Source organism: Pelophylax lessonae (genome assembly GCF_965119305.1).
Source record: "Pelophylax lessonae genome assembly, chromosome: 6".
NCBI lineage: Eukaryota > Metazoa > Chordata > Amphibia > Anura > Ranidae > Pelophylax > Pelophylax lessonae.
Genome location: NC_138773.1, coordinates 251267826 through 251280124, shown reverse-complemented (window position 1 = coordinate 251280124; position 12299 = coordinate 251267826). Strand labels below are relative to the sequence as shown.

Genomic DNA, 12299 nt, shown 5'->3' with positions numbered 1-12299 from the left:
CTCCCCATACTCATGATCCCTCTTTCATCTCTCCAGCCCATGCATGTGGGTCCTACTGCATCCCTTCACCCAGTGGCGGCTGTTGCTCAAAATTTTTGGGGGGGCATTGCTTTGCGGCAAAAGACGCTGTAAAAAATTGCATGACTTTGAGGTCACAAAAGTGTGAAAGGGGCCTTCAGTAATTAAGGTATAGCGTGCCCCCTTTCAATGCAGAGTGACCAGCGTGCCCCCTTTCAATGCACAGAGACCAGCGTGCCCCCTTTCAATGCACAGAGACCGGTGTGCCCACTTTCAATGCAGAGATGCCAGCGTGCCCTCTTTCAATGCAGAGAGACCAGTGTTCACCCCTTCAATACAGAGATGCCAGTGTGCCCCCTTCCAATGCAGAATCACCAGCGTCCCCCCTTTCAATGCAGAATCACCAGCGTGCCCCCTTTCAATGCAGAGATACCAGCGTGCCCCCTTTCAATGCAGAGATGCCAGCGTGCCCCCTTAAAATGCAGAATCACCAGCATGCCCTCTTTCAATGTAGAGAGACCAGCGTGCCCCCTTTCAATGCAGAGATGGCTGCGTGTCCCCTTTCAATGCAGAGATGCCAGCGTGCCCCCTTCAATGCAGAGATCATCGTGCCCCCTTTCAATGCAGAATCACCAGCGTGCCCCCTTTCAATGCAGAATCACCAGCGTGCCCCCTTTCAATGCAGAGAGATCATTGTGCCCCCTTTCAATACAAAGATCATCGTGCCCCCTTTCAATGCAGAGTGACCAGCGTAAGCGGGCCCCCCCCCCGCGCGAGACCAGTGCACTTACCTCAGGCAGCGACGGCTTCTCCTCAGTCCACCGGCGTCTCCTCGAGTCCTCAGTCCTCCTGCCTCCTCCTCGGCCAATGGCATGGGGTTTGCCTTTCGGTCAATCAGGTAGCGGTAGGACCCGCTTCCTGATTGGCCAGGAGGAGGATCCGTGTGACAATAGCAAATTTTCATTCACAATTGTCACACAATGGGTGGGCTCGGGGCGCACTGATCTGCGCCCCGGGCTCACCCTTTGCTGAAGCCTATTAGAGCCTCTTGCTCTAATCAGGTGACTAAAAAAAAAAAAAAAAAGCCCCATTGAACTCCATGCGTCTGGCGCCCCACATGCAGATTAGGGGGCTGGACGCATGGATGGGGGGGCGGCGCCCCTGCGCCCCCAAGGCACCGGCCGCCACTGCCTTCACTTATACACATAGGTCCTCCATCATCCCTCTATCCATAAACGTGGGCCCTCCTTCATCCCTTTGCCCATATACATGGGTCCTCGTATATCTCTCCTTCTATAAACACTGGCGTTCCTTCATACCTAAAAACATTACAGACTGGTCCTTGGCCATCGCTCTCTATCCATATACATGGGCCCTCACTTATCCCTTCACCTATATACAATGAAAAAATGTTATCCTTCCATCTGTATACATTGGACTACTTGCATCATGCTAACCATGCATGCCTCCACTCATAGACATTGGTCCCTCATCTTTCCTGGACCCATACACGTGGTCCCTCCTTAATCCTGTCACCCAAGCACATGAGTCCTTATTGGTTTATTTTCACTTACTCATAGACTCTCCTCTTTCCATAAGCATATACAGTATCCTTTTCAGTTCATCAGTCTATATTTATATGTATTCATAATCCCTCCCATGAATTGTCCCTACCAAAACAAATATGTCTTCCTAAATTCCTTCACCTTTGCACATAGGCTTTCCTCGATTCCTCCACCAGTACACATGGATGCTCAGTAATTAATTCCTCTACCTATAGATAGGGTCCTCCTCAGATCTTCTGTGTATACACATGAGTACTCCTCAATCCCTCCATACATACACAGGGATCTTTCTCAGTTACTCCATAATACACAGGGATCTCCCTTAGTGCCTCTACCCATATACAGTACATACAGCATGTAGGTGTTTACTAGGACATCACATAGGCAGGAGCCTATTTTAATTATGCAGGAAACCTCTGGGATTTCAGCAGGTATATACATGTATATAAATTGGTATTACATTACAATTCATTTGGAACAGCGACTGAATTGACTAATATAGTAATGATTATATAGGATGCCAAGTCTCCTCAAATGACATCTCACAAACTATTGGCAGCTACTATGCTAGTAGAATGTATGTTTTCATATTATCTGTTCTAAGGATCCTACAACTATATTGTTTAGGTGTGCTTATAGTTATACAGAGCACAAATACATATCTACTTGTCCCATGTAATAATAACTCCTCTGCTTTATGGGCCTGTTCTTTCCAAATATTCCTACTTGTTATCCTGCATAAGTGATACCTCATTCCTTCTGCTATCTACTACCTCCTTGGGTCTGGTAATTTGCTCTTCTGTCTTTTTCTAATAAAAAAAGAAATTGCATTTAACAGTGTATTGGTAATATTATTATTTCATTTTTCTCCAGGTTTAGCAGCTTGTAAAGCAGGTCATTGAGATGACTTTTGAAATTGCTTTCATTACTTATTATTACTCATGCCTGTACAAAATGAAAGTGGTATTAAACCAAAAAACAAAAACATAGTATATTGTAGCTTACCAATTCCTAAACGTGGTGGCTGCATCAGTTTTCTTCTTTTTTTTTTTTCATTTATTTTCACCTGGTGATCCAGTCAGTAACACACTTTCTGTCTTAGGGTGTCTGGAGGAGCAACAGAGACATCTTTGCACAGCATCATAGTCAGTCTTGGGAGAGAGTAAAACTCAGCACTTTACAGTCTGATTGTACAGTCTCCTGGATGTACAGTATACAGATTGATTAAATTATTTAGGATTGTCATAGTTTTGGTAGATCTAACGTTGATTGTACAAAAACTGTATGGTCAGATTGTAACGTGTATGGTTAGCCTTAGGTCCACTGGACTAGAAGGTTTAGATGGACTTAAAGCGGAGCTCCACCCAAATGGGGAAGCTCCGCTTGTCTGCCTCCTCCCTGCCTCCGCTGCCATGTTTGGCACCTTTTGGGGGGGGGGGGGGGAACAGATACCTGGTTTTGACAACCCCCCCCCCCCCCTCTTCCCCTGCAGCCTTCTGGGACACTTCACAGGTCCCAGAAGACTACGGCTCATTCACAAAGCACACAGCGTGCTTTGCACATGTGCAATACTAAATCGGCTGTGAAGCCACAAGGCTTCGCTGCCAGTTTCTCCCAGTCAGGATGGCGGTGCCAGCACCTGATAGTCGATTGAATAATCGGCTTGGGTGAGGACATCACTGGATGTCTGGACAGGTAAGTGCCCTAATAGTAAAAGTATTTGTAGCTGCTGACTTTTCATTTTTTTGGGTGAAGCCTGGAGCTCATCTTTAACTAACCAATGCTGAACTCCAGCTAATACAGCTACAACAACAGTATTCCTTTTGGGATAAAGGTTTTACATAAATGCAGGCCATTATAAGCCTTCCTGTCAGTGTTAAATGGTTTGTCTCAACCCTCTAACTGCCACCTTTGCTAGATAGCTTGGTCTTTTAGGCAGACTTGCTATCAGGATCACCAGGTGAAAATAAAGGGGGAAAAAAAAAGAAACCAAATGCAGCCACCACGACTAAGAACTGGTAAGCTGCAATATAATACATTTTTGTTTTTGGGTTTAATGCCGCTTTGAGCATCCTCTGAGTAAATGTTCACATGTATTGTCTTTTCATGTAGGAGCTGTAAACGTAAGAAATGTTGAGTCTTAGCACACATTCCATTTTATTATCATCTAGGTTTTATCAACAAGCTGGCTACCAGCCAAATGTGAAAATTCCCCTCTGAGCACAATTCAAATTTCAACAGTTTGTGTGAACATAACAAAAGATTATAAGTAATGAATGCCATTTACAGAGTTTATTTCACTGCCCTGTCTTAAGGTATTACATGTTAGAAAGGTGATTTTCCATTATGAAGAGAACCAGTCTTGATGGTGCTGATACAAGAAAATGAATCTTAAATTATTATACTTGTGCATACAGTATGAAAGCTTTACAATATACCTCCCTTTTTTTACTTTACTTTTCAGAGGTGCAAGTCGGAGCTGCAGACTCCATTGTGGTGTGACAGTTGCTGTTATAGGAACTTCCTGTGTTAAAGCACACACATACAGTACCCTATCTAAAGCTGGCCATACACTAGCAGATTTAATTTTAAGAATGTTTGTTTATATTTTTAATTCTTAGTGGGGTCAAATTGACCTTAATTTTTGACCATAATGATGGAGAAATTCAAAGGAGCAGGATGGGAATTTTTTTATAATTCAAAAATTCGAATTTCTAGCAGTGTATGTAGTTTTCTTTCAGAAAAGTCCATTTGTTTTAAAATTGAGTGTTAAAAGCAAATGAAATCATTTGAACAACATTCAACAAGACATCTAATGTAGGGAGAATTTTTGTATGAATGTTGATATGAATGTTGGAAAATCTGCTACTATATGGCCAGCCTAATACTGTAGAAAAACAGAACTCTACAGTTCTTTTTTTTTTACATTCCTTCTAAATCAGAACTTAACCCTCCTATCCCGTTCAGCCAAGAATCTGCCATCTTAGCCTCTGTTTGAGCTGCAGTTGCCATTATGCTGCACATGCGCTCATATATGACACCAACCACTTAATGTCTTGACAGTTCATTTGAGACCTCAAGCAGCTGTGACAGCTGTCATGCCTTGAATGTAACTGTATTAGAAAACCATTGAAGTGTACCTAAAGGCAAAACTTTTTTTTGTTAGTTTTGGATAGAGTGCATAGGGATTATAATGCTTGCCGTTTTTTTTTTTTTATGTCTGTGCCCCTGTTAAGGAGATTCACACTCTCTATTTGTCCTGTTTACCATTATTTTTGAAAGTGAACGCAAAAGAAAATTTTGGGTTGTCCCTAGAAAAATAAGAGGGGAATTCTTCCGATGAGGACACTAGTTCTGGTGACCTAGGGGACCCCAAGGAATTCCCTTAGGGCTCTTTCACACGGTCCGCCTCCGTAGGCGGATCCGTGTTGCTCAGCGAGGATCGATCTGCGATCCCCGCTGAGCCGGCGGATGACAGCTCCGTCTCCGCTTGCAGAGCGGAGAGGGAGGTGTCTCAGGACCCGCTGCCCTCTATGGGGGATCGGATGAGAGCGGACCGCCTGTCCGCTCTCATCAGATCCGATCCGATCCGATTACTGAACGGATGGGAAAATAGGGTTTCCATCCGTCCAGATTTCACGCACAGGATCGGATGCGGATGGCAGCGGGTGTCAGCGGAGGTGTCTCCGCTGACATCCGCTGCCCCATAGAGCTGCATGGAGGATCCGATCAGATCCGCCTAAAAAACTGACAGGCGGATCTGATCGGACCGCCCGTGTGAAAGAGCCCTTAATTTGCAGGAATTTCCTCTCACTTCCTGTTTGGCTATAGGACAGGAAATGAAGGGAGATCTTGCAATGGGACAAGGATGGCAAGAAAAAAATCTTACAGGGGTTATAACCCTCCCTTGCTCTATCTAAAATGGAAAAAATATTTGCCTATAGTTCATTAAATCAAGGGGCTTAGTTCGGTTCGACTATGACACTTTTTTACACACTCAGGAGCTGGGAAACATCGTGTGCTGTTAGCATGGGGGTGGGCAGTTACCAAGGCAGCAAATGTCAGATCCCAGGGGGTATCCCAGCCCTAAATCATCCCCAGAAAAAATAGGTGGAGTTAAATAATGGTTGGGATTGCATAAGTCTAATAATTGAAGACTCTATATTCAATTGTATTCATAAGCCAAATGGTGGCAAGTTCTCTTTAATGACCCTTAACTAGGCTCAGATTCTGACATAATTTATGTCCTTCTTTTTGCAGTTTGGATTTTTTAAACGTTCCAGGTACGATGATAGTGTCCCACGATACCATGCTGTACGAATTCCCAAAGAAGAACGCCAATTTGAAGATGGAAAAAATAAACAAAACAGTGAAAAAAAGCAATGGGTCACCAACTGGAATGAAAATGAAAGTTATTCCTAGGAATGTTTTTTATTGTGCTCTCATTTTTTTATTTTTTTTTTTTAAATAATGGATGTTAATTGAATGACGGCTCCAGGCGACAGGCTTTAACTTGAATCGTCTTCGGATATTGTTTCTACTCCCAAGGCAGTCAAGACTTGCACAGTGAAACCTCAATTGGAGACCTTAAACAAAATGGAATAGAAAGTGAAACATTGGTTGAAGCCATTGTGCTAATGGACATGTAACGGTTGTTTCTTTGCATCAAGTAGTTTTAGAGGTGTATGCCGCGTGAGGAAGGGGTGTTCATTTTATTGTTGTGCTGTAATTATGCAATAAACATGGAAGCAGCCACTGAACTATTGATTATAGGAAAAGCAATGACTCTTTCTAAAGGTATTTATGGGCACCAAACAGCGGCAGATCTGCAATAAAACATCAGATTGCTGAATTTTATTTTTATCTATCAACTGAAAATTTCCATGCATTCTTGTGTCTTTTAAGAGCGTATAGGCTGTGCATGCACTGGAAAAAAAAAATGGCCATTGAGCAAATATTTCAGCACAGCTAATAGACTACTGCTTCACTGGTGGTGCCTTTAAATGATCAATTATGACTGCTTCTACCCAGAATTATTAGACAACAGTTTTGCAGTGCCTATGGGTACCTTTAGTCTGAGAAGACCTGTGATCATTCTGCCTTAAAAGCAGCTTTTTGTGCCATTGAGAAAGTAAGCAATCAAAAAATGATGTGATACTCTACTGTTGCCTATGCAAAAACATTCAATTCTTTAAAACAGCTAACAATGCAGACCTTTGTTTTTTGACTTAGGCAATCTTAGTAGTCAACTGGCCTTGTCCTGCGTGCCTTTTAATTCCTTGTATGTAAGGAGCACCTTCAAAGTATTGCATAACATTGAAAACTATTGTTTAATTATACGTTCATTTATTATTCACTAAGGCAGAGGCTCATAGCAACCAATCAAATATTTATTTTTATACAGGATTTATATAATGCCAACGGTTTGTGCAGCACTTTACGAAATTAAAGGGGACAGTTACAAAAGAATTCAAGACAAGAGGGTTAGCAGAGTCCTCTTCATGAGAGCTTACAATCTAAATAGGAGTGGGGTAAATCATACAAAAAGTAATAGCTTTTGGATCACCAACAGAGGGATTAAGAGGGTAACTGAAAAATTATCTCTGAATCGTTGCTGTCACTTGTTGCACTTTTCAGGATAAGCTTTGCCTTGTTGAATAAATTCATATGCAACAAAAATACACTCCTTGCTCAAGTATACAATCCTGGTGCATACCCATCAAATCTCCCCCATTACTAGCTTCTGTGGGGGAGGGGTGGATTTTAGGAAAACCAAAAGGCATGTGGGAATATCCGGACAGGACTGCATTCAGATTTGGGGAGGGGTTTCAAGTAGCTTAAATTTTTGCTTTTAAAATGCTGGCAAGTATGCAAGCAGATTTAGTGCCTGCTAAATCATTTATGTGTAAACACTGAAACAAATGTGCAATACGGTGTCATTCTGCGCAAATTTTTATTTTTTTTTTGCAAATCTTGCAACCAGTGCATCATTTTTCATTTGTATATAGCTTAACCTTCACGGTATTTATTGCAATTTTTTTTGCCAAAAGGAAAAACTGATACTATAGCAGCCAATCACTGTCTCCCTTTTATTTTCCCTATTCTGCACTGGGAAAATGAAAGGGAAAAGCTGGTTACTACATTCTGGCTCATTTTTTGGATTAAAGTCTGTTGATTGATCTACACTGTTATAACTAAGGTGCTCAACAATTCCAAAGTTCCTAATACACGGACAGGCTTCATTCATATATGTATATTTGTTGCTTCAAATTATTTCTTGTATTTTGGAAAGTATAGCAAATTTAAATAAGGAAAATGTTAAACTTCGGACAGTTTCAGTGCAATTCAGTGTTTTATCTTTTTGTTACTAGCCAGATGCCGTAATACACTACTCGGGACTAAAACTGTATAGCTACCTATGTTGTGCCTATGTATTTCTGTAGTTGCCACACTGCCTTTTTTTTTTACATTTTGGCGGTAGAGTAGTTTATGTGCTGTGTTTGTAAATACTGTGATATGTATATATCAAATGCTATTTCTAATCAAGGGGAAGGTTCCCGCAATGTCTCAGCTGACTACATCTTTTGTAAATGTGGATCTGTAGGCCTTAAACTGTGTATCAATGGGAATTTTGCGATAACTGCTCAATAAAGAGCAAAAAGAAAAAGGGCACAGATAAATAAATGAGTGCAGAATGAATAGAGGTGCTCCACATGGCAACCAATCAGTTCCTGTTAGTCATTTTCTAGTGCTGATTGCTTGCTGTAGACAGTAGGGCTATCTTTTCTTGCACTTTTTAGATGGTCCATCCATGCAAAACTGTTTTCTCTATTGTGAATAACTAAAGAGCTTTGAATCACCCGCTGAATCCATAAATCTTTAATAGGCTCTGATATATCTCTGATTAAAGGCTAGATCTGTCCGCATGCTGTCATTACAGCGGCAGTGGTTATCACTTGTGCCTTGCAGCACCAGGGCCCTTGAATTGTGAGGTCAGGATAGTATCTGAGTTTGCATATAATCCCAGCTTGCATGGGTTTCCCCCCCCCCCACACTCCAATGACTGGCTGGTAGGTTAATTAGCCCTAGTATGATATTCTGCTGAGTGCACCCAAGATGGCTGCATTACTATCTGGCCCAACAGCAGATACAGCGCTTTGAATCCACTGGGAGAAAAGTGCTAAATAAATAAAAAGAGCTACATAGGAAAATATACTTTTGTTAATATTTTAGTTTGAAAGTGGAAGTAAATTTAAAATATAAAAATCTTCTACAAAGTACAGTTTTGTGTAGCAGAAGAACAATGCAAAGTTTGTTCTACCAACATAAAAAAAAAAGATGCTTCTTCTTGCTTTAAGGCTCCCTTCACATGCTGCGCTGCATGCTGCAGTCCGTTCTCTACTCAGCTGGGATCGATCCACCGATCCCCGCTGAGCAGGCGGATGACAGCTCCGTCTCTGCACTGTGTGCGGAGAGGGAGGTGTCAGAGCCCCGCTGCTCTCTATAGGGAATCGGATGAGAGCAGACCGTCTGTCCGCTCTCATCCGATCCGATCCCCTGGACGGATGGAAAATGGGTTTCCATCCGTCCAGATTTCACAAACAGGATCGGATGCGGGTGTCAGCGGACATGTCTCCGCTGACATCCGCTGCCCCATAGGTATGCATGGAGGATCCGATCAGGTCAGCCTAAAAAACTAAAAGGCGGATCTGATCTGATTGTTCGTGTGAAAGGAGCCTAAGTAGCTTTTTACCTTCTGTGGTGTGTACCATGCAGTGTACACTCCAGCTGGGAATGGAGCTGGATGCTGGGGAGATGTAAATTCTATGTGCATGTGCAGGAATTACACCATCAGAGGCTGGCCAATGAAGAGGATGAATGGAGACCCAGAAGTAACAGCCAATGAAATGGCAGTTATGGGGTATAGAGCAATGACTGACATTATAGATCAGCATACATTGGTTAGTGCTGGAGGAGGGCACACTCTTAAAGTAGAACTATGGGCAAAACTTTTTTGTTAGTTTTGGACAGAGGGGAAAGGGATTAGAACACCTGTCAGGTTTTTATTGCATTCTGAGGTTCACTCTCAGAGAGAGGTTCACTCTCTCTATTTGTCATGTTTACCATTATCATTGAACGTAAAAGTAGGAGAAAATCCTACATTTTGGGTTGTCCCCAGGAAAGTAATAGGGGGGAAATCTTCCAATGGGGACACTAGCTCTGGTAGCCTGGGTCACCCAAAGAGATTCCCCTAATTTGTAGGGACTTCCTGTTTTGACTATGGGACAGGAAGTGAAGATAAATATCCCCAATGGGACACAGATGGCAAAAATAAACATCACAGGGGTTGTAACCATCCCTTACGTTATCCAGAATGCAAAAAATATATTTTCAATGAATTGCATGTCTGCAACGATTTGTTTTATATTTTTGTGGATTGTATCTTTATATATAGGGGTTAAGAGGCACCTATATAAAAAATAACAGGAAAAGTGGCACCTCCATATGTTATCAGAGCCAGCAAATTCAAAGGATAGATCTCAGTGATGTATTCCCCAAATAGACTAAATGGTTCCAGGTTATTCAGCCCTCGCTTTCACAACTGAAATCACAGTTTTGGGTTGGGTGGTCCAACACAACAAGCCCTAAAAAGTGCTGACTACTGAGGGATGATTTGATTAGATGCTAGTATTCAGCATCACTATGCACTATACCAGGACAAAGGCAATATTTAGTATTTTTATGGACATTATAAAATGCCATTTCAAAATAAATACTGATCTACGTTTTAATTTTAGTTCTGTTTTTGGTAATGGTTCTGTAGATAGATGACATCAGATTGTAAGTATATATACAGAGACATTATGGGGAATAATTGTTTTATTTAATTAGGGTAAATGGTTTTATATTGCTCAGGAAAGAAATGATAAAAATACACCTCCAACAAAATTATGAATTATTGTTATGGGTGGAAAGTGATGGTATTTTTTTAATTGACTGCACCACAATATGGTTTCCATCCTTATATTGTGATGACCTGCGGACCATGGGCGTTGGGGTGCATTTGCATTGCACGCCCTATACTACTGTATATTACTGTCCGACGAATGTGCATTTTTCCACGCATTACCACAATGCACAGATGTAAACCCCTAAAATGTACACATGTGCAAGCCTTATCTTTTTCCACCCAAAACTAAATGATTATATTATTTTGTGGAGGACCTCTAAAGTAGATTTTATATTGCTGCTTCCTACGAGAGAACATTTGTCATGTGTATGTAAAATGTTTATACAACCTGAACATACCAGATACTGGACAGTGTGTTTTTGACAAGATGGAAGCCATCTATTTCAAATTCCAGCAGTGTACTGATGCCAACCATGCTGGGAAATTGGACCTGGATAGAGTTTGGACATTTTTGAATCCTCATCTATTTTATTTTGGATTTTCAGTTTTACTTTTCATATTCCAGGATAGTTTCTCATTGACAAAGAATATGCATTTTTAGCTCTGACTTTGGAAACAGATCTAAAAATAGCTATAAATTGTATGAGCAATAGAAACATTTGCAGGCCTTTGTGATTATATGTCCCTCTCATTGTAGTTACTGATGTTATTCAGCAAGTGTCATTACTTTGTTACTAACTAAATTGAGATATGACATATTTTGTAATAAAATTCTATTAAAAAAAAAAAACATGGTACACTTGGGATACTCCTCTTTATTTTATCTTGTGATCTTGAAAATGTGTTAATTATTAAAAAAATGTTTTAGCAGAATTTCCTCCTGTAGCCTGGTAAGCTAGTAATTATGCAGCTCTGATACAGGTTATGGTCAAAGGTTTGTGAACACCTGACCATTGCACATCCCATCCAACACTATGGGGTTGATTTACTACAAATGGAGAGTGCAAAATCTGGTGCAGCTGTGCAAGGTAGCCAAAAAACCTATAACTTTAGCTTGTTCAATTAACCTTCTTAGCGGTATTCCCGAGCGTGGCTCGGGGTTAAATTTCAGAGCCAAAAGCGGTAACCCCGAGCCACACTCGGGGTACCACCAGAAGCATCGCTGGATCCTGTAAAAGAGGTTACTTACCTTGTCACCGGGATCCAGCGATGTATGCGAGCGGTATGCGGCGGCGGATCTTTCTCCCGATCCTCTCCGTGCCCCGGCTTCCGTCTCCTGCGACGTGACGTTCGCAGGGGGGTGGAACTGGTGGCAAATTCAAATGTAACACATACCAAACACACTGATACCATTCAAAATAAAATAAATTCACATTACATTGCCCCCCAGTGCCCTTTCCTGCAGTTTTACTGTACTTTTTATGTATATATATATATATATATATATATATATATATATATATATATATATATATACAGTATATATATATATATATATATATATATATATATATATATATATATATATATATATAATATATATGTATACAAACATACATGCTTTAACTTATTCATAGTCATTTATTATATTATAATTTATGATTTTGTGTTTCAAACTTTATCATACCCAAGATGTTATAAAGAAGAATGCACAGTAAAAATAAAATATATGTAAATAGTTGGTTTGGGCTGCTCATTCTCAATAATTACATGCAAAATAATGGTACCGCTTTCAGCACCTAAAATCCGAAAGAATCATACCGCCAGGGAGGTTAAGCTTTGAAAAAGAAAAAAGTTTTCCTTCT

The 12299-nt window shown here is 40.9% G+C and overlaps 1 protein-coding gene across 2 annotated transcripts in view; it reads left to right on the top strand.

The window, feature by feature from the left end:
* Positions 1 to 6408, top strand: part of ITGA6 (integrin subunit alpha 6) — a 144172-nt gene extending 137764 nt beyond the window's left edge. Inside the window, exon 25 of one of the 2 annotated variants that reach the window (XM_082260297.1) lies at positions 5844 to 6408. In XM_082260297.1, the coding sequence (XP_082116423.1) occupies positions 5844 to 6005 (162 nt within the window). In that variant the 3' untranslated portion in view covers positions 6006 to 6408. The remainder of the gene's footprint in view (positions 1 to 5843) is intronic. The other variant, XM_082260298.1, reaches the window with a different exon arrangement.
* The last annotated feature ends 5891 nt before the right edge of the window (positions 6409 to 12299 follow it).